Source organism: Lasiosphaeria miniovina, assembly GCF_030549165.1.
Source record: "Lasiosphaeria miniovina strain SMH2392-1A chromosome Unknown B0T26scaffold_3, whole genome shotgun sequence".
NCBI classification, from domain to species: Eukaryota; Fungi; Ascomycota; class Sordariomycetes; order Sordariales; family Lasiosphaeriaceae; genus Lasiosphaeria; species Lasiosphaeria miniovina.
Window position 1 is genome coordinate 5,522,254 of NW_026848222.1, and position 20,498 is coordinate 5,542,751.

General features: G+C 54.8%; 7 protein-coding genes across 7 annotated transcripts; 3 read left to right on the forward strand and 4 right to left on the reverse strand.

Moving 5' to 3' along the window:
* Nucleotides 1–326: 326 nt before the first annotated feature.
* Nucleotides 327–2,633, reverse strand: B0T26DRAFT_705868 (dienelactone hydrolase). The gene is made up of 7 exons (XM_060441777.1): nucleotides 2,400–2,633; nucleotides 2,169–2,303; nucleotides 2,007–2,049; nucleotides 1,890–1,930; nucleotides 1,506–1,657; nucleotides 1,295–1,420; nucleotides 327–1,209 (listed from the first exon to the last, which is right to left on the reverse strand). Exons 2-7 carry the CDS (start codon nucleotides 2,230–2,232, stop codon nucleotides 784–786), a joined length of 852 nt encoding a protein of 283 aa, XP_060299163.1. The 5' UTR covers nucleotides 2,233–2,303; nucleotides 2,400–2,633; the 3' UTR covers nucleotides 327–783.
* Nucleotides 2,634–3,788: 1,155 nt separating this feature from the next.
* B0T26DRAFT_674835 (heat shock protein 70 family) lies at nucleotides 3,789–6,041 on the forward strand (the record flags this gene model as incomplete). The annotated part of the gene is made up of 3 exons (XM_060439754.1): nucleotides 3,789–3,856; nucleotides 3,954–4,632; nucleotides 4,824–6,041. 3 exons carry the CDS (start codon nucleotides 3,789–3,791, stop codon nucleotides 6,039–6,041), a joined length of 1,965 nt encoding a protein of 654 aa, XP_060299164.1.
* A 2,315-nt stretch (nucleotides 6,042–8,356) lies between these two features.
* On the reverse strand, nucleotides 8,357–9,453 carry B0T26DRAFT_256525 (uncharacterized protein). Its single transcript, XM_060434013.1, has 2 exons — nucleotides 9,229–9,453; nucleotides 8,357–8,937 (listed from the first exon to the last, which is right to left on the reverse strand). The coding sequence occupies exons 1-2, from the start codon at nucleotides 9,325–9,327 to the stop codon at nucleotides 8,491–8,493; spliced, it is 546 nt and encodes a 181-aa protein (XP_060299165.1). The 5' UTR covers nucleotides 9,328–9,453; the 3' UTR covers nucleotides 8,357–8,490.
* Nucleotides 9,454–10,087: 634 nt separating this feature from the next.
* B0T26DRAFT_256766 (RNA12 protein-domain-containing protein) lies at nucleotides 10,088–13,399 on the forward strand. The gene is made up of 4 exons (XM_060434014.1): nucleotides 10,088–10,456; nucleotides 10,513–10,761; nucleotides 10,828–11,348; nucleotides 11,426–13,399. The coding sequence occupies exons 1-4, from the start codon at nucleotides 10,240–10,242 to the stop codon at nucleotides 13,004–13,006; spliced, it is 2,568 nt and encodes an 855-aa protein (XP_060299166.1). The 5' UTR covers nucleotides 10,088–10,239; the 3' UTR covers nucleotides 13,007–13,399.
* Nucleotides 13,400–14,030: 631 nt separating this feature from the next.
* On the reverse strand, nucleotides 14,031–16,604 carry B0T26DRAFT_750533 (kinetochore CENP-C fungal-like protein; the record flags this gene model as incomplete). Its single annotated transcript, XM_060445237.1, has 4 exons — nucleotides 14,031–14,140; nucleotides 14,205–16,223; nucleotides 16,316–16,446; nucleotides 16,525–16,604. The coding sequence occupies 4 exons, from the start codon at nucleotides 16,602–16,604 to the stop codon at nucleotides 14,031–14,033; spliced, it is 2,340 nt and encodes a 779-aa protein (XP_060299167.1).
* A 369-nt stretch (nucleotides 16,605–16,973) lies between these two features.
* On the reverse strand, nucleotides 16,974–17,485 carry B0T26DRAFT_642460 (uncharacterized protein; the record flags this gene model as incomplete). The annotated part of the gene is made up of 2 exons (XM_060437442.1): nucleotides 16,974–17,365; nucleotides 17,413–17,485. Coding segments are annotated over 2 exons (465 nt in total), but the record flags the coding sequence as incomplete, so codon positions are not given.
* Nucleotides 17,486–19,043: 1,558 nt separating this feature from the next.
* On the forward strand, nucleotides 19,044–20,399 carry B0T26DRAFT_852781 (ribonuclease HII; the record flags this gene model as incomplete). The annotated part of the gene is made up of 1 exon (XM_060447653.1): nucleotides 19,044–20,399. The coding sequence occupies exon 1, from the start codon at nucleotides 19,341–19,343 to the stop codon at nucleotides 20,397–20,399; it is 1,059 nt and encodes a 352-aa protein (XP_060299169.1). The 5' UTR covers nucleotides 19,044–19,340.
* Between the last annotated feature and the right edge of the window lie 99 nt (nucleotides 20,400–20,498).

Sequence of the window (20,498 nt, forward strand, 5' to 3'; positions counted from 1 at the left end):
TGGCGGCGTTTGATGAAAACATAAAAAAGGCGTTTGGGGATTCGGGGTGTTTCTACTCTCTGTTGTTTTTGCTTGTCAGACGCTGTCCATGGACATGGCACATGGCCGCGCGACGCGATCTTACAAATACAGGTTTAGACATGAAGTAATGTGTGCCGTCGCTCCCGGCGTACCAGCTGAGGGATAGCTATGGCGGACACATGTTCTAGCATAGGTACATACGCGCGCGATGATACCTTGTATTTCTATTTAAAGAGGACTCTAAAGGTCTTCTGTTCTTGTTATTTTATTTACTTACCCTTGCTCCTGCGCGTGGGAGGTGAATAGTTAAATGTTGAGAGTTTGATACTACTGTGGTATGGTGCAAAAGTAAACCCCCTGTTCAGGTTTCTCGGAATTCGCCACAGGGGGGTTTTTCCGGCAAGAGGTACCTTCAAAACTCCTGTCAATACCATCTGTACAGGTTTTACTTACCGCTACCCCCATAGTACACATTCGTGAGGTCAAGGGGCTTGTCCTCTTGGCTAAGCCTGGAGGTGATTGACGTAAGTAGGTTAAGATATGACTCGGACTAATGCACAATACAATAAATATATTTGCAGTGCTTGCTTGTCTGTTGACTCGCTAGAAGCCTGTAGTCCATGTTCGCACCTCCTATTTACTTGTTTTGGTTTAATGAGGGATTGTGTGTCCTGTTCTCAACCAGCCACAACACGGCGCATAAACCTTGAGCGTCTATGGAAGCCATGTCTATGCTATAGGGCATAGGAAAGGGGAAGCGGCCTAGCAGACGTGCTCAACCTTGTGGACCGTGCCGTCGCGGTCGCCGAGCTCCGTGTTGAGCACGCGGCCAAACAGCTCCAGCAGCACCTCAAAGCACGCCTTGGTGATGGCCGGGTCGTAGCGGCCCTTGCTGAGCTCGTCGCGGATGAAGGCGTGCTGCGCCCACGCGAACTCGTAGAAGCTGAACACGGCCCCCGCCGCCCGCAGCTTCGCCCGGATCAGGTCCCGCCCCGCGTCCGGCACGTGCGTGTCCTTGAGCCCGAAGATCATGGCCACCTCACCGCGGATCTCGGATAGCTTGTCCAGCGTGTGCGCGCTCCCCGCCGGCGCGTCCGCGGATGTGTTGGCCCCGCTGTTCGGCCCCAGCGTCCGGCTGTGCACGTCTGTGGCGAAGTACGCTACGCAGGCGGTGATGCGCGGGTAAAGCTGAGGGGGACAAGGGGGGTGTGAGTGAGTGGAAGTGGGATGCAAGGGATAGTTAAATAGGGGGCGGGGGAGGGACGGTGCGTACGCTTGCGCGTAGGGCTAGGTGTCCGCCGAGACACATTCCTGTCGTGCCGATGCGTCCCGTGCATGTCGGCAGCGTGAGGAGGTAGTCGACCGTCTTGTACGAGTCCTCGTCGTAGGATTCGAGAGTCTAGGAGGACGATGTATCAGTGGTGAGCAGGGCGTTGTTGTTAAGGGGTATGGCGTTCCCCAACAGCGCAAGGCAGCCAACTCACCTTGGCCACCTTCAGGTCGTTTCCCTTGTCGGTCCCTGGGACATCGTAGGCCAGCGGCTCGGGGCCGATGAAGTCGTGGTAGCTGCTCGGTGCAGCGACAATGTACCCCTGGCCGGCGATCTGGCGAGCGAATCGGGCGACAGGGCCAGTGACTACATATCACGCCACCACCAGTCAGTTTCGCCGGTTCTAAAGGACAGGACCCAGTTTTTGCTTTTCATGTAGTCTAGGAACAGCACGGAGGAACTGCCGGGGATCCAAGCTCCACCATCATCACCGAGCTCTCGTCCCACCAACACCCCCGATCCATGGAACATGGGGGCTAGAGCTCGGAGGAGGGGAATAGGTTCGTCACAGAGCTCCAGGACAGCACGGCGAGCTAACCTTGGTAAATCTCGCTGAACAGCACGACTCCGGGAAAGCGCCTAGCGAGATAATAGGTTTGTGAGACACAGCAACTAAGATAACCGAGAAGCCCCGTCTGTCTCGTCGGGCGCTCACGCGTTTGGGTATCCAGGAATCGTGGGGTGGAACAGGAAGATTCCTGTGGGATGTGCTTGTTAGGTAGGTACTCGGTACTAGTAGATCTCGTCTCCCCAGGCTCTCCCCTCGAGCAAGCGCGATAAGCTCTCCTAGAAACCCAGGATGGGGGTCTGGACTAACTCATCGAAGTCTCCGTTCCATTGGCCGTCGTCTGCACGTCGGCGTGAGACTCTTTGATCAACATCTTGGCTGGGCAAGCCTTTCCCTCTTTAAATTTTCTTGTTATTTTCCCTTAGGGTACGATGAGGCTGTAATCTTGTTGCCGGGGAGAAGAATAAGTTCCAGTGTGCTGAAATGGTATTGGAATAGGCAGTATTGATTTGCAGGTGCCTCACTAATAGAGCCACAAACCTCACTAAGCACCTAAGCTCTCGCTGCGGGTAATGCAGGACCAATGTCGTCGGCTCTTTAACTGGGTCTAGCAGCGTTCTGTAGAACTCGCCCGTTGCGGCGATACTCGGTGATAGGCAGCCCGTGCTGTTGGTTGTGTCTCGCCGTGCCCCTCCTACTTCCTCCGCTGAGTGGAGAATATGGTGGGTGCGGGGCACAGAATCGCCGCTTACCTTATCGCACCAACCATCCATGACTTCATGACGACGAGGGGGAATTGCAGTCGCAAACAAACACGCCCAAACGAGCTTCAAGAGCGTCGTATCTGCAAACGGCCGAGCCCAGCGACTGGCGCACCGTTGTCGAAAAGGCCACCGGCATCCAATTGAACTAATATAGCCCAGGCTGCTCGGGCAAGGCAGAAACCCAGGCGCTGGGAATCAGGCACCCAAGCACCCAGACCCGCAGGAGGCTGCGTTGCCCGCATGAAAGAGAGTGTGGGTCCAGAGGGGTACTTCGGGGTACTTGTGGAACTTTCATGCCTTTCATGCTCCCTCAACCCGCCCAACACTTGGGAGTTGGCGGCACTCCTGCCCAGCTCCGCCTCAGATGCTGCTTGCCTGCCCAAACCCCGAGGCATCTTCACCTATGTCTGGCAGCACGGTAGATGCCCGTCATGGCCCATTGGGTGCTGCGACGCTCGAATTAATGCAATGGATCGTGATCAATCGACGGTGCAGTCCTGCTGAGGATGTTCCGGCATGGCGCTGAGTGGTTGGCGCTCACCAGATGGCAAACCCACCACGGAGAAGGGAAAAGAATCGAGGTAAAACACGACACAGGCCGTCACTGCACGAGGCTGGCGGCAGCGGAGACGAGATGAGAGGCGTAAAGGGACCTTGCGGCCTGGTGCAAGTGACTGTAATCCGTACAGCTGGTGGAGACAAAAGTCTATCTAAGCCCAATAAAAGTCACGGCTCGGGCTCTGGAGGCGTGATTGCATTAGTTGCAGTGGTCTCTTTCTAAGACGAAAACCTTTAAACTCTAGTGGGATAATTAGAAGGTCAAAGAAGTCAAATCGCTGGAGGGCGACGGGTGTGGAAGGTTCCATTTCGGTCTGGTGTGAACGAGAAGCAGCTGGAGGTTGCCAGGTCAATCAAGTAGCTGCTTTGTACCCCGGCGTAGGTGGGGTGGAGGAAACCTACGGAAGCTCGTGGAAAAAAAGTGCAAGGTCGACCTGCAACTTAAATTCTGCGAGCTCTTCTGCCCCTCCTTCCCTCAATCACTGTCCTGAACAACTTTTCTGCATCGCATTTCTCTTCCCCAAACCACACTCGGGAATATCGCACAAGCTTCTACATCTACACAATCACCACAAGTTGATAGAAAAGAAACGCTCTCATATTCAACATGGCTCCCGCTGTCGGTATCGACTTGGGTACTACCTACTCCTGCGTGGGTATTTTCCGCGAGGATCGGTAAGCTTGATCCCTCCCTGACTTCTCGTCACTCGAGCCTGGTATTCCCGAAACCCGGGATTGCTAGCTTCTGAGCATTGCACTGACTTTTTCCCAGTTGCGAAATTATTGCAAATGACCAGGGTAACCGGACAACACCGTCGTTTGTGGCTTTCACGGACACGGAGCGCCTCATCGGAGATGCCGCCAAGAACCAGGTCGCCATGAACCCCCACAACACCGTCTTCGACGCCAAGCGCCTCATTGGCCGCAAGTTCGCCGATGCTGAAGTCCAGGCCGATATGAAGCATTTCCCCTTCACCATCATCGACCGTGGTGGCAAGCCAGTCGTTGAGGTTGAGTTCAAAGGCGAGAAGAAGACTTTCACACCCGAGGAGATCTCCTCTATGATCCTTACAAAGATGCGCGAGACCGCTGAGGCCTACCTCGGTGGCACTGTCAACAACGCCGTTGTCACTGTTCCGGCCTACTTCAACGACTCTCAGCGTCAGGCTACCAAGGATGCCGGTCTAATTGCTGGCCTCAACGTCCTACGTATCATCAACGAGCCCACCGCTGCCGCCATTGCTTACGGTCTCGACAAGAAGGTTGAGGGCGAGCGGAATGTGCTCATCTTCGATCTCGGTGGTGGTACCTTCGACGTGTCACTCCTTACCATTGAGGAGGGTATCTTTGAGGTCAAGTCCACTGCTGGCGACACTCACTTGGGTGGTGAGGACTTCGACAACCGCCTCGTCAATCATTTCGTCAACGAATTCAAGAGAAAACATCGAAAGGTATTGATCCCTTTCTACTATTCTCTCCTTATTACCTTGGGATTCTGGCATCACGAGTTTTGGCAGCGTGCAGTTTGCTTTCAGAACGATCCTACAGCACCCGTGAAGCAGAGTCCTAGGCCGTGTCTTAGTCATTGAGACGCACAGACTTTTTTATGTTTATTTTCGAGCAAACGCTAACTTCCCCCTAGGAACTCTCCTCCAGCGCCCGTGCCCTGCGCCGTCTTCGCACTGCTTGCGAGCGTGCCAAGCGTACTCTCTCTTCGTCTGCCCAGACGTCGATCGAGATCGACTCTCTGTACGAGGGTATTGATTTCTACACCTCCATCACCCGTGCCCGCTTCGAGGAGCTGTGCCAGGATCTGTTCCGCTCCACCCTTCAGCCCGTGGATCGAGTCCTGACCGACGCCAAGATCGACAAGTCTCAGGTCCATGAGATCGTCCTCGTCGGTGGATCTACCCGTATCCCCCGTGTCCAGAAGCTTATCACCGACTACTTCAACGGCAAGGAGCCCAACAAGTCCATCAACCCCGATGAGGCTGTCGCGTACGGTGCTGCCGTCCAGGCCGCTATCCTGTCTGGCGACACTTCTTCCAAGTCCACCAACGAGATTTTGCTTTTGGACGTTGCCCCGTTGTCACTGGGTATCGAGACTGCTGGTGGCATGATGACCAAGCTTATCCCCCGCAACACCACCATCCCCACCAAGAAGTCCGAAGTCTTCTCTACCTTCTCCGACAACCAGCCTGGTGTGCTTATCCAGGTTTACGAGGGTGAGCGTCAACGTACAAAGGACAACAACCTGCTTGGCAAGTTCGAGCTTACCGGCATCCCTCCTGCTCCCCGTGGCGTTCCTCAAATCGAGGTTACCTTCGATCTTGACGCCAACAACATCATCAATATCTCCGCCGTCGAGAAAGGCACCGGAAAGACCAACCAGATCGTTATCACCAACGACAAGGGCCGCCTCTCGAAGGAGGAGATTGAGCGCATGCTCAGCGAGGCCGAGAAGTTCAAGGAGGAGGATGAGGCTGAGGCCCGTCGCGTCTCTGCCAAGAACGGTCTCGAGTCTTATGCCTACTCCCTACGCAACACTCTCGCCGACTCCAAGGTCGATGAGAAGCTTGATGCTGGCGACAAGGAGACACTCAAGACTGAGATTGACAAGGTCGTCTCTTGGCTCGACGAGAGCCAGCAGGCTACCCGTGAGGAGTATGAGGAGCACCAGAAGGAGCTCGAGGCTGTTGCCAACCCCATCATGATGAAGTTCTACGGTGCGGGTGCTGGTGGCATGCCCGGTGGCATGCCTGGCGGTATGCCCGGCGGTCCTGGTGGCTTTCCCGGTGCTCCGGGTGGCGGAGCTGGTGCCACCCACGATGATGGCCCCACTGTCGAGGAGGTCGATTAAATTAGCCGCCTTAATTCGTCTGCTATTCCCTATGCATTAGTAGATTGGACTCCTTTCGATGAGTTGCAGTGCGCGCTCAGTGGATCTGCGGAGTAATGGGTATGGGCCGACACCTAGATCTGCTTTGCTTTTATTATCATGATCATGATACAGGGGAAAAAGTTCCGGAGGCTCCAGGCTTGTATTTTAATAACGATTCCCATTTCCTAGCAATGAACAAAAATTCGCCATCTTTAGTCCGCGTGCTGTATGTTGTGTGGTACATTGCCATTGCCCTGATGTTGGAAAATGTTTACTGTGTCGTGACTGCCCGAAAGTGCACTTCCACCCATGGACCCCTGTCGCCCTCACTTGTCTTGCCAAAACTCGTGATGCCAGAATCCCAACGTAATAAGGAGAGAACAGTAGGAAGGGATCAATACGCTATCAAAAGTGCTTATCATTTTCCGCTCGGATGGCTGCTCGTTAAAGCTTTGAAAACGCCGGACTAAGGGGAGTAAGCACCTTAATCAACCGTTGTGTTGTGATTTAGCGTACCTGACATAGGAGCTTGCGGCTAGGTTAGAGCTCCAAGTATTATCGTGGGCTTTTTTTCAAGGCATAAACATCGGAGACATATTGCCCACGCGACAGCGACCATAAAAATTGCTCGAACAAGCGAGCTTAGTTCAGGTATACCAAGCCAAGTGCATCACTAGGTCGTACCATCAAATAAAACTGTCAACTGCGGAACATCTCGTACAGTTTCCTAACAACTCCAGCAGCAAATACACGACCAAACGAAGCTCAACAAAACTGAGCGCCGCGTAGGAGTTCGTTGGCACTTATACGAAAGAAAATTAGACTGATAATGAGAGGCAGAAGTCGCCAAGGTACTGCGGAAGAGCGACCCAAAGTTGGAAGATCATGTAACTATGAGGTCTGATGTATACGGCCTCAGCACCCACCATCATGGCGAGCTCTAGATAGTTACTGGCGAGGGATTCTCTAAGAGGTTTGAAGGATCGCTGCGTGAAGGTTGGCGTGGAAGGGTTTCCTCTGAGGGAAGTCCACCGCGTTGCATTCCCACGAGATTGGTGTTTCTGGTCGTCTCTTCTCTCCTCCCTGCTCTAGCTCAACTCTGGATCTGCCGTGGCTCAATTCTAGCTATGGGATGGCCATGGGTCCTCGTTAGATAGGTCTATGGTACAAGATGTAATACTTCAATACCTCTAGAGATGAGAGGTCGTTTGACTAATAAGACAGGCAGTTGTAGAAGGAACACAGAGCTTTGGAATTATATCTGAGAGGTTCTAATTACTATCGCCTCCCTCTGAGAGAAACTTTAGAGGCATCTATACGAGGGAGACGAGGCCTTTAAGGTTCTTTATAAGGGATCTGAAGTAATTAGTCAGTACGTCTCCTTAGAGAAAAGCTTAGGGGCATACATACAAGTGAGATAACGGCTTTTAGATTCTACATTAGGGGTTCTACTTGCTCGCGCCTCCCCTGGAGAGAAACTTTGAGGCGTCTATACGAGGGAGGAGATGGCTTTGATGTTCAATAATAGGGGTTCTAATAACTCACGTCTTGGGTAAATGGAGGGTAAATCGACAGGTCGGAAGCGAACGGTAGACACCACACCAAGGCACTTAACTGCCCAGAGCTCCATTCCTCACCAGGAATGTAGCTGCCAGGCTATTAACGGCCAGCATATTCCAAGCATATTCCGATGAGCCCAGTTTGAGAAAGAGGTTCTACCCGTGGCCGATGACCAATTAGGAATGTAGTAGCTATTAGAGTAGCTTTATGATTTCTATTCTCCATAGTTGAATTGAGGGAACAGGGTTTACCAATGCTGTTCTGGGGGGAATTGCTGGCGTCCAAGAGGAAAGAGCGACATCTCCTGATTCGAAGTATCTTACCACGGCCTTAGACTTGCATCCCATGACCAAGATATTGGCTGATATTTGGCAGTCCTACGGCACAAGAAAGCTCGTATCCGGCGGCCAAGTGCTAGGCAAATGCAGGGTAGATCAACAGGTCGGAAGCGAACGGTAGACCTTGCGTCAATCCAGGATCAAACTCGGAGACAAGTCGAACACGAGCAGAAGTGTAGTGTAAACCACCTCCCGAGTGTAGCTGTAAGGTGGCCAAGTTGATCCCCGTGAGATCACATCTCATACCATCCCATGAGATCATATCCCATTCCTAAGGATAGAAGTCTTGAATGGCGTAATCAACTCGGCCTAGAAAAGCCTTCACGAGTGGATGTTATGAAGAAGACAGGGCATCGTGACTCGGTATTAGGGATTATAATAACTCGTGCATCTCCTTAGGAAAAAATATTTAGGGCTGGCAGAAAGGTAGTAACGCATTGTTCGTCTCAGAAAGTCCAACGTGAATAACGACTCAAGGGCTGGAAAAAGTTTCGACATTAGATAATAATAACAACAAAAAGACGGTCTAACTAATGGTCCTTATCACTGTCGTCCTGCGGCCGACTCGCAATGCCCAGCTCTTCACGGATCTTCCTCCTGCGCTCGAGCTGGGCGAGCTGGTACTCGACGTCGTCGTGGACGGGGGGCGCAAACTTCTCTTGGAAAGCCTCGCCGGGCTGCGCGGGCTCGCGGCGGCTCTGCCAGACGTCCTCGCTGCTGGGGCGACCGCCGCCGTACTTCTTCTCCTCCTTTTCGCGGTAGTGCGCCTTGATGGCGGCCGACTTCTGCTCGGCGCCGTATGTGCGTGTGCGCATGCACAGCCAGAAGTCGTCCCACAGGTCGCTGCAGTTGCGCATCGTCCCGTACCGGTAGATGGCGTTCCACTGCGACCCCACCGTGTGGCAGTGCCACGCATAGTCGAACGCGTCCCGGCACGACATGGTCTCGGGGAGCTGTACCTCTGAGAGTGCGAGCGACTCGGGCGACCGCGTGGGTGGTGGTGGGGATTGGTGTTGTGTGGACGACTCGCTGTCGGACCCCTTCATGGTGAACCATGATGAGGAAAAGGTCCGCGAGGTTGTGAAGGAGAAGGGGGACGGCTTCTTGCGGCTGTCGTCTGTGGGTGCTGGCTGCTGTTCTCGTTGCTGCTGGTATCTCTGCTGGTTGCCTTTGGTCTCTTCCTGCAGCATCTCCAGGAACTTTTGGATCTCGGGGTCCATGTCGGAGTTGCTGTTCGCTTGTTTGGACGCGTTCGGGGCCGCGGCCGCCCTCGGGGCTGGTTTGGGGTTCGAGGCCATAGTTAGGGTGGTGATGGTGGTGGTGGTGGTTGAGGGAGCGGAAGAAGCTGACTGCCAGAACCAGCCCATTGTGGCGGTTGTGTGGGGATGCGACTGGCGGGTAGTTATCGGAGAGCGAGGGTTCCTTGTTGTATACGGCCGATTGGAGCTGCTGGTGGGAGCGAGTGGATTGAATCGGTGTTAATGAGGGCAAAGCTGGGTATGCAACAGAGGGCAATATAAACAGCAGGCCGCAGAGAGGGGTACCACAAACGAGCGTGAGGGCAGCGAGGGGCAGGCGCTTCCGCGAAAGCCAAAGTCTCGTGATAACGGCCTCCCGTCCATGCGAATGGCCCAAAGCGTCAGAGGACCTGCATCAAGAGAGCCCCGCCGCCCCTGGCCAATGAGAACAAATCGCGATGCTCATTGGCTGTTGGCGGTGATGTCTGTGCTCTTTGGACGTTGAGCGTGGGGCCTGGACCAGTTTGGGAAAGGCTTATTTAGCCCCTTCGATGACCTCACTGGCAGCAGCCCGGTCTAGGCTGATCTGCCGCTGCCGCTGCGCTGCCGGTGCTCTTAGTCCGTTAACTTCCATTGGCACCCAGCCATCCTGAAGGAGCTGCAATTCTTCAATTTGCAGCCAACGAGTGAAGCATTTTCTCTCAAGTTTCAAGTTGAAAGGGGCAAACATCGCGGGCCTTCTTTTCTTGTTATAGCATCCTATTTGGGATTGCATTGCATTGCATTGCATTGCAGCTCTGAGGTGAGTGGAGTGACTCGTCTTGAACAAGCAGTTCAACATTGTTTTCAAGGTTGACCGACAATTTGCTGACGCGATGCTTCTAGATACGCAAGTCATTCTGTCGCTAAGCCGCGGCCGTTACGGTGTGCGCCGTCATTTGCCGGGACCTGCATATCCTACACGGTGTATGACCGCAGGCTGTCCACCTTCGGTAGTTCAGCTGTCCGTCCCTGGTCAGGATCGTGCTGTGCCATGAGGAGATGATCCCGGCACGCATTCTGTATCGGCCGCTGGCTAGGCGGGGCGGCCTTGAGGCGTCATCGCTCGCCGCGGCCCGTATCGCCCAGCTCCGACTTCCACTCGCCCCGGGACACAACAGGCGAACATCCCGGAGATGGGAGACCACTGTCAGCACCGAGTACAAGGAGAGCGGGCATATCGCCGCCGCACCCCACGAGGCTATTCTCTTTTTCAGCAGTGAGTCGTGTATTACCGTATTCGTGTGTGAATTACCAGGCTAATGCCTCAAACAGACCTATTCCCCATGAGGCTCAGTCTCATCACCTTCTTGCGCCCATGGGAGAGCAGTCGCGATGTCGCCGATATCCTCAAAAAGTTTGAAAACTCGTCTTTTGGCATGCTCGATCCCATCAACATGGTCAAGCGGGCTATCCCTGAAGACGTTCCGATCAAGGTCACGGATATTATTCCCCGGCTCAAGGACGGCGGCGCGTTTGTGAAATTTACCCATCTAGGCGACATGTCGGCATCCCAGATCCAAGGTAGGTAATTTGGCGGCACCCCCCTTTGCTGCTACCTGTCTTAGCCAGTTGCTGACAACCCCCTAGACAACCTCGCCGACCTCCTGGACAAGAACCCAATCCGGCCGTGGTTCAGCCTCTTCCGGGGCATCAGAGTCGGCCTTGTTCAGGGCCGCCCATGGCTCGAGGACCTCTACCGGTTCCCAAAGGGCCGCTTGAGGGTCGAGTTTGTGCCTGCTACTAACTCGGAGCCGCCTGCAGATCTCTCCCAAGAGACGCTGTACAGCATCTTTCGTCAGTACGGAAAGATTAGCGACATCTCTTCTCAATCTTCCGAGTCCAAAGTCGTACCAAGGTATGCCTACGTCGATTTTTCCATGGTCAGGGACGCCGTAATGGCAAGGAATTGCATGCACGGCTTCATTCTCCGCGAGGAGGGCAGCAAAACTGCAACCAAGTTGCGCCTGTCATACGAGCAGCGTGTCAAGGCTCACCGCATCTGGGACTGGGTTTCGAACCACCCACGGATTGTCATCCCCATCGTTGCCGCCTTCTTGGCTGCATTCACTGTGGCCGTGTTTGATCCGATCCGCGAGTACTTTGTTAAGGTATGTTGATGCATTTAGTTCCCTTTGGCTCCTCTCTGGGCTCCTCTCAGAAACGGTGCAGTGCTGACGTTGCATAGGCCCACGTACAAAGGTCTTTTGAGTTCACCAACAGCAAGCTGTACAAATGGTTCAAGCGTCAGGCGGACGATATTCGTGTGTTCCGTAAGCGGAGAAACGAGCACGAAGGCCTCAATGCGCTATTTACCCACCGCAAGGATCTGATTGACTCCATACACGGCGCATTGCTGGACTCGGTAGACACCTTTGTTGTCGTCCATGGGCCGCGGGGCTCCGGAGGGAGGGAGCTTATTTTAGACCAAGTTCTCCAAGGACGGAAGGATGTTTTGGTCCTGGACTGCAAGCCGGTTGTGGAGGCCCGTGGCGAGGCTGGTCTCATTGGGAACCTTGCCGGTCAGGTTGGGTATCGACCCGTGTTCTCGTGGTCCAACAACATAAGCAACCTCGTCGACCTCGCCATTCAGGGGACGACGGGCGTCAAGGCTGGCTTCTCCGAGAACCTGGAATCACAGGTCGTCAAAATCCTCGAGATTTCTGCCTCGGCGCTCAAGAGCGTTGCCCTGGACGGCAGAAAGAAGACGGACCCGGACGCGGACCTCTCGGAAGATGCTTACCTCGAGGCCCACCCGGAAAAGCGAGCCGTCGTCGTCATCGACAATTTCTTGCACAAGAATGAGGACAAAGCCATTGTCTACGATAAACTTTCCGACTGGGCTGCAGCTCTTGTGCAGTCCAACATCGCTCATGTCATCTTCTTGACCAATGATACTTCGTATTCGAAGTCGCTATCCAAGGCCCTGCCAGATCGCGTCTTCCACCAGGTCACACTAGGCGACTTGTCGCCCGTCGTTGCGAAGCAATTTGTCATCTCCCAGCTTGCCTTTCAGGATGGCTTAGCAGATACCGAAGGCGAGGATGCAACCCCCAGCCCTGTCATCACCGAAAAGCAGCGCCGGGAAGATCTAAGAGAGCTGGACGAGTGCATAGAGGCGCTTGGGGGACGTCTGACGGACCTGCAAATCCTTGCGCGCAGGCTCAAAATCGGCCAGACTCCCAAGAAGGCTGTTTCAGAAATCATCGAGCAGAGCGCGGCAGAGATCTTGAGGATGTTCTTGCTCACCAACAAGAAAACTGGCGAAGGAGACAAGAGCTGGTCGACAGAGCAAGCTTGGTATCTGATCAAGGAGATAGGGGAGAAGGAGAGCCTCCGGTACAACGAAGTGCTGCTGTCCAACACATTTGCTTCTTCCACCAGCCCTGGGGCTGCCAATGCCGAGTCCGCCATCGAGAGCCTGGCCGACGCCGAGCTCATCACCGTCAAGTCGGTGAACGGGCGTCCCCAGACGATTCGCGCCGGCAAGCCCGTGTACCAGTCGGCCTTCGCCAAGCTGCTGCAGGATACTGTGATCAAGTCCAAGATGAACCTGGCGCTGCTGACAGAGCTCGCAAAGATCGAGACCAAGAACATTGACAAGGTCGAGACGGAGCTCAGCGTGCTCGCGAGCCTGCCGACTAAGCCCTACCAGACCACGGACCGGATCAACTACCTGCTCGACAAGCTCCAGACTAGCCAGAAGAAGATCATGGCCTTTGAGAAGGACATGGCGGGGCTGAAGAAGGTGCTGTCACAGGAGGCCTAAGGGCGGACAGCGATGCTGTCGTAGATAGTATAGTAGGTCTATATACTTGGGGTGTGCTGGTAGTATATTTTGCGCTAGTCAGAAGCCTGCTTGTATCGGTATTGCGACTCCTCTCAGCGGACAGGCCTACAGACATTGAACATAGATACCCTTCTTCGATGTGAACAATTTTATTAGTTTTCTTGAAACGACTGACGTTCGAATCTGTCTTCCTAATGCGGGGCAGGATGGTTTGAGCCTCGTTTTATTTAGATATTTACCTTTCTTATTTACCATGTTATCTTGGTTCGCCTCTGGCATGAAAGGGGGAGGTGGAGACGAAGAAAAGCGAAAACAATGTGGGACAAGCAGCTGCCATTAACGAGCAGACGTCACCCCGTTCCACAGACCGCATTACAAGCCTGTTGATCCGTAGGTTTCGTTTTGATATCACTATGGACATATGTATGTACTATGCATAGTTCCGAAACTTAGCATTCATGTCCATTCATCTACTCCACAGCTTGGTTCGATAGCATGGAATAAATCAGATAATCCCAGGTTCCAGCGCTGGCAGATATATATAACCAGACAGACCAGACACAGACAGCCCGAATTTTCTGTGATAGGCAATCATAAGAAAAGAGGGGAAAAAAAACAGCTCAGTTAGCTGGTCGAGTAGGTATATATAAGGAAGCCCGATCATTCATTCAACAGACAGCCGCAAAAAAACAGCACACAGAACAGAGAAAACGGAACCGAAAACGCAACAGTCAGTAGATGCCCGTTACGTGATTCCCTAGTCCCCTGGCCCCCGAACTCCTGATTCCATCCACCCCTGACTCCGATCCTGTCCGTCCCTTAAAAGCGTACTCCTGAAAAAAAGGCAGCACGCGCAGCGCTGGCTGGCTGCTGGCTAGTTATTTCCATGGAACTAGGGCAGCCCGTACCGCATCACACTACACTATACTTCAATACTCAGAGGCCTTTCCTCGCAAGTTCTACACCGTTTCATCCACTCGGCCAGGTCAGCGGCTGGCCGCTCCTACGAGGTGTTTTCGTCCTGCGGAGGCGGCTGGGGGGCCACCTCGCAACCCTGGGCGAAGAAGATGCGCGCGGGCTGGTCGTAGTCGTTTTCGATGCTGTAGTAGTTCCCTATATTTACCACACGGTCAGCATTTTACGGTTTACATGGCGGGGTTGTGTAGGTTTGGCTCACCCCTCGGCACAGACCACATGCCGCCCTTGCTGATGCGGAACTCGGTGTCGTTGACGGTGACGAGGACGCGGCCGGTGAAGACGAAGAAGGTCATGAACATCCTGCGCGTGTTCTTGGAGCGCTTCTCGGCGCCCGGCGGTAGGTCGACGACGCCGGCGCCAAAGAAGCCCTCGTTAATGGTCTTAGCGAAGAGGAAGTTGGAGTCCTTGACAGCCTGCGGGCGGATGGCCGACGCGCTGATGGCCAGCTGCCGCTCCTCCATGTCGACCAAGTCGTCGGGCTTGGGCGCGTTCGTCTCGTAGTCAGGCTGCCACACCACGGCCTCCCCGCTGAGTGTGCCGGGGTTGACTTCCCAGGGGTCGGCGGGGCCGCGGCTGTCGTCGTCTTCGTCGCCGTACGACGACTGCTTCCTCCCGCGCCGCGCGCCGCCGCCCCGCTTGGTAGAGCCCCCCTTGCGCGCCTTGGCGTAGAACTCGGGTTCGGGCTCGTCGACACGCACCACCTCCTTGATAGTCGGGACAATGAACTTCATGGGCTGGCTGCGCCCCGTGAACCGGTCCTCCATGGCCTCGTCGTGGTCGAACTCGACGCGCTCGTTACGCCAGAACGCCAGCGGCTTCATCGAGTTGCGCCCGGACCGCGTTTGGAACATGCCCGAGTCGCCCAGCGCGTCGCGCCTGTTGATCAGCAGCCCGCGCGACTTCGGCAACGGCGGCCGGCTGGCGACCGCGACCAATGAGGTGTCTCCTGGATCAACTGATGACCTGCGCTTGGGCCGCTCTCGTTTGCCCTTCACTGCCGGCGGCGGCGGTGCGGATTTGCTGGCGGGCGGCGCGGCTTCTGGCTGCTCGGAAGGCGCCTTTTGGCGACTGCCCTTAGCAGCCCCTGTCTTTTTGGACACGGCGGCTTCTGGTTGTTCGGAGGCTGCATTTTGGCTACTGCTTCTAGCAGTGCTTGTCTTCTTGGATACCGTGGCGCTGGCCCCGGACCGGGAGTCGGTGCGCTGTCGCTTTGGTTGGCGCGTCGCCGTGTCTTCCCCTTTGACTGCGCTTTCTTCTTCCTCTACTTCTGTTAGTGAGCGCCGCTTGTTACGCTTCGCCACTGGAGCTTCCACGGCCGGTGCTGGAGATTCTATTGCTGGCGCTGGCGCTGCTGCGGCTTTGCCTACCTTGGGCGGTTGTCCGCGCCTTTTAGGCACTTTTTTTAGTGGCTTGGTTACTACATCCTCCTCCATCTCTTCTTCTTCTGGTGTATCGCTTGTCGCTGCAGCCGGCTCAGGCTCTTCTGGCTCGTCCTTGGGTTCCTCGTCGGCCTCTTCTTCAGATTCCTCAACCACGACAGGAACGGCTCTCTTCACTGACGGCCGTCCTCGTGATAATGCAGTGCCACTGGCTTTGACCTGGGGTGGCCTTCCTGGTTTCCGCTTCGCCGTGGAAGAGGACGCGCTTTGTTCCTCGATAAAGGAAACAGCGGGGTCCGAGTCTTGTTGGTTTTCCGATTGTTCGGGCAAGTTGTAGTCGTCGTCGCCTCCGGCATTAAGCATAGCCAGGGACTCGTCGATGAGGTTGTTGACGTCTTCCTCTTCCTCCTCTTCCTCCTCTTCCTCCTCTTCCTCCTCTTCCTCCTCTTCCTCCTCTTCCTCCTCTTCTTCCTCTTCCTCCTCTTCTTCCTGGAGGCTACTGTCGGAGTAGTAACCATTAGTTAGATCCCTTGCCGAGCCACTGGTGCTATTCAGTCTGGAGCCCCCTTTGCCTGGGAGCGGCTGTGGCAGAGACAAAGACTTCGAAGCACTAAAATCTAGGCGGCGCTTAGCGGCCATCTGACCACGGTTCGGCTGGGAGTCGCGCTCTCGGACAATAGATCCGCGGGTGGGCGAAGAGCTCCGCGCGAGTAGCCGGTTTCTTTGCGCCGGCGAATTGAGGCTCGTTTTGACTGGCGACCGGACGCGCGGGAGGGGGAGTGGTATAGCTAGCCGATTGCCGTGGCCATTCAGCAGAGCCGCGGGGCCAATACCAGACGCTGCAAAGAAAGAAAAGATTCATGGTCAGCCACGAGCGCCTGCAAAGGCGACGAAACTAAAACACGGTGGAGCAGGAAACATGTAAACGTACTAGCAGTAAGATCCATCGGCTCTCCGTCGCTGCTATCGTCGTCCGAAGGATTGGGCGAGAAGAGGTCGTCGATGGGTTCCATGCCATGTTCGTCGCGGATGCCCGTGTCCTTGAGGGTGATACCGGTTTTGCTGCACGGGGAGAGCGAAAAAGAGTCAGCATTGTGGGCTATCTAATAGAGGAGGATTGCCCGAATCGAGCGAACGCACCGGCCGACAACGCCTAGCTCGTAGACATGTTCAGACTGGGGCGCGAGGGTGCGCCGTTGCAGCGATGCCCGGGGCGCCATTGCTCATGCGACTCGGGGTTCAATGTTTCCGGAAAGACGACGCGACGGATCTAGGCAAAAAGAGGCGCTGAGTAAGTCGCGCCGGGGCGGCAGGTCGACTTTGAGGGCGCAAGCGCTTGTGGTTGCGGGAGATGCAATACAGTCGTGCGGTCCCAAAACTCGTTGCGGGTTTTTGCAATTGAGGCTCGTCTGTTGTTTATTTCTATTCCAACGGCCAACGGAAAGAGCACGCACGCAGGGTGGGTGGACGTGGGACTGGTACGGGTGCGTCGTGAGCCAAGACCTGGCAGCAGGTGTGGAATTCCTGTGTCGCTGTCGGGGCTGCCGTTTTTGACTGGTCGGCTATGCTGAATTTGATTGGCTGCTAATCTACACTTCTGCTAATCTACACGCGTATTCCTCCAGTTCTTGAACGCTGAAAACGAATCCTGCCTCGATGACAAGTGTTGGCCAGGCACCTTTAGCAGCTCGTTGAGGCTTTGGGCCACCAGTCGAATCACCCTCCTTACTGCTTCGTCCAGAATAGCCTTGTTGTGCTAAACGTGTAGCACTGCCGATGTCTCTCCAACTATTCTTTAAACCCGTGTCGCGAACCTGCCCGACAAACTCGTTATATAGCCGTTTGTAGAGTTCCTCATGAAGGTAAGTTGGGATCGTGATAATAAGGACCCGAGAATTGCTCTCGTAATCGCGAAAGCGGAACTTGCGGCCTTGCTTCTCTCGGGTACGCCCGATTTCGGTGGAATTAATGAGGGAGACGTCTAAACAATTAATATACCTATATAGAAACAAAAGGGCAATGCCATACTTGTGCCGGTGAGGGAATCCCCACTAGTATGATCAATTGCGTTGAAGAGATCTTGCGTCTTGGTGAATCGCACGGCCGGGGGATCGCTATCTTTCGTCGACCTTACCGAAGGGTAGACACCGACGGAGATGTCGTCGACCTCGATGTGATGACGCCATGGTGAAGCGTGGGGCTGGGACAACGTGATACCAGGCCTGTTGGAGGAACCAGTCTGCTGAAAATGGTGGGGTTTGCAGCCCGAGCTCTGCGTACAGTGAGCGGCAAAAAGTTCTGATCTGCCAAGAAGTACCACAGTAAGCACTAAACCATATACGGCTAAATACAGTACATCGCTTCTGAACGCGACAAAAAATAATGACAACAATCACAACATCACCAGTAACAACAGTATGGCTCGTGGCAAAGAGCTTTCACCACAGATGCGATCACGGATCTGTGAGCTCCATTCGCTTCGATATAGCCACGCTCGAATACACAAGATGCATCCAGAGATTCCCCTCGGTACTATCAAATCGACCTTACGGCTTGAGAAGCTCCGGGTGAATAATCAGTCCCAAGCGCGTTCCGGAGCACCCCGAAAGATCACCGCAGAACAACGAGACCATATCTACGACGTGGTAACCCATATCAACCCTCACGTTACGCATCGAGACCTACTTGACTCAGTTGATAATGTTGTCAAAGAACGATCTATGCGAGGCCTTCTTAACGAGCTTGGTAAACGAAAATGGCGCCAACTTAAACAACCACAGCTGACTGAGGCCCAGGCTGCAGCCCGACTCGCCTGGGCTAAACGATGTCAACATTATACAGAGGAGGATTGGAAAAGGCTCAAATGGAGTGATGAATGTACTGTGGAGCGCGGGGTTGGGAAACGACCAGTATGGACCTTTAATCGCCCATCGGAACAACTGGCTCAACATGATGTTCAAGAGGTTATATGCAGTGGCAAAGGCGTAAAGAAGATGCTTTGGGCAGCTTTTGGCCACGATATACGCACTGGTCTGGTTCCTCTTGATGGCGATCCTCTTTCTGCAAGGCAAGGAGTATATGGATGGGTAATTAGTTGCTTATATTCGGCCCACCTTCCAGGCTTCATTCAACCTGTAGATACCTTTATGCACGATAATGCATCAGTCCATACTGCGAGGGTAGTACGGGCTGTTCTTACTGGGCTAGGCATTCGTGTTATGGTATGGCCACCATACTCTCCAGACCTTAACCCAATTGAGAACCTCTGGGCTCTTATAAAGGCTGAGATCTATAGGTTATATCCAGAGCTTAAGCGAGCACCAGATACAGAAGAGACATTACAGCAGTTAATACAGGCTGCAAAGGAGGCCTGGTGGTCAATTGACCAGGAGGTTCTATATAGATTATCGGTTACGATGCCTAAACGTGTAGCAGCTGTTTTGGAGGCAAAGGGGTGGTATACCAAGTACTGAGGGGCTTTGATTGCCTGGTTAGGTTAGCGTGGTACTTCTTGGCAGATCAGAACTTTTTGCCGCCCACTGTACTTGTGGAGAGTGCCGAGATTAGCTGGTCCAACCTGCCAAAAACGGCATCCCAAACAGTGACACAGGCACTCCTCGTGGAATTTCTGTCTGTGTTTAATTGTTTTCTGCGGGGCACCGGGGCCGTGATTGGCTGACACGGTCATCACGCAGACGCGTCAAGCTTTGGCGGCGAAGGGCCTTCCTAACATGGGGCGACAGGGCATTCCTCGCTGGAATCGAGTCTATCAGTTGCTGAATTGGGCATTTCTGGTGATGCCTTGAAACAGTCCACGATCCATAATTCTTTCGATTTGGCAAAATTTCTGTTCTTTGCCCGTCTTTGTCAACCACAAATCTCAAGTTATTCTTCTGTCTCCCTTTCAGCCTTACAGCCTTTGGCTCCCTCTACAACTCCTCCAAACGACCTATACAATGGAGGACTCCGAAATGACAGCCGAGGACATCGCCCTCGAGACGCCCCTGTCCAACGTCTTCATCCCGCCGTCCGTCGACTCTGCAGCACTCCTGCGAGGCGACTCATACACATACTTTTCCCCTGTGCCAACGGCCCTACTCCCTCCCGCCACATCCCCTCCACCAACAACAGAAATCGCCAGCGGCCCGCCCTGCGCCCTCGGCGTCGACGAGGCCGGGCGCGGCCCCGTGCTCGGGCCGATGGTGTACGGCGTGTTCTACCTACCACTCCCGCTGTCGGACCCGCTGCTACGAGACGCGCACCACTTCGACGACAGCAAGGTGCTCACGGCGGCGGTGCGGTCGTCGCTGATGGAGGCGCTGTGCAAGGCGGGGAGCGACCTGGCGGGGTCGTGCGGGTGGGCGATGTCGGCGCTGTCGGCGCGGGACATAGGGTCGGGGATGCTGCGGCCCGCGGGGGCGGCGTATAACATCAACGCGCAGGCGCTGGACGCGACGGTGGCGCTAATCCGCGGCGTATACGCGCGCGGCGTCAACGTGCGCGAGATCTACGTCGACACGGTCGGCATCCCCGCCACCTACCAGGCCAAACTCGAGCGCGTCTTCCCCACGGCCAAGATCACCGTCGCCAAGAAGGCCGACAGCCTGTACCCGTGCGTCAGCGCAGCGAGCGTGTGCGCCAAGGTCACGAGGGACGCCGCGCTCGAGACCATGTGGAAGATTAGGGGTGGTGTGGGTGCGGGCGCGGGTGGGGAGGGTGACGACGAGACCATGGCCTGGGGGTCGGGCTATCCGTCAGATGGGCGGTGCGTGTCGTGGATGAAGGGCAATATGCACCCCGTCTTTGGCTGGGGCCCCGAGTGCAGGTTTAGCTGGGGCACCGCCAAGGGCATGCTGGAGGCCGGAAAGGCGGGTTCCGTCAAGGTCGAGTGGCCGGTGGACGACGACGGGGACTCGCACCGCGTGACGGACTTTTTCCAGGCAAAGGACCAAGAAAAGGACGGGGACGAGCTGGGGACGTGGTTTGGCACACCGGCCGGTCTGGAAGCATTTTGAGTCCTGCTTTTCACTTTTGTTGTGCTTTGACATATTGTGGAACATTACTGTATTATGGCCTTGGAGTTTAAGGAGTTTGGACATCATGATAGATATGAT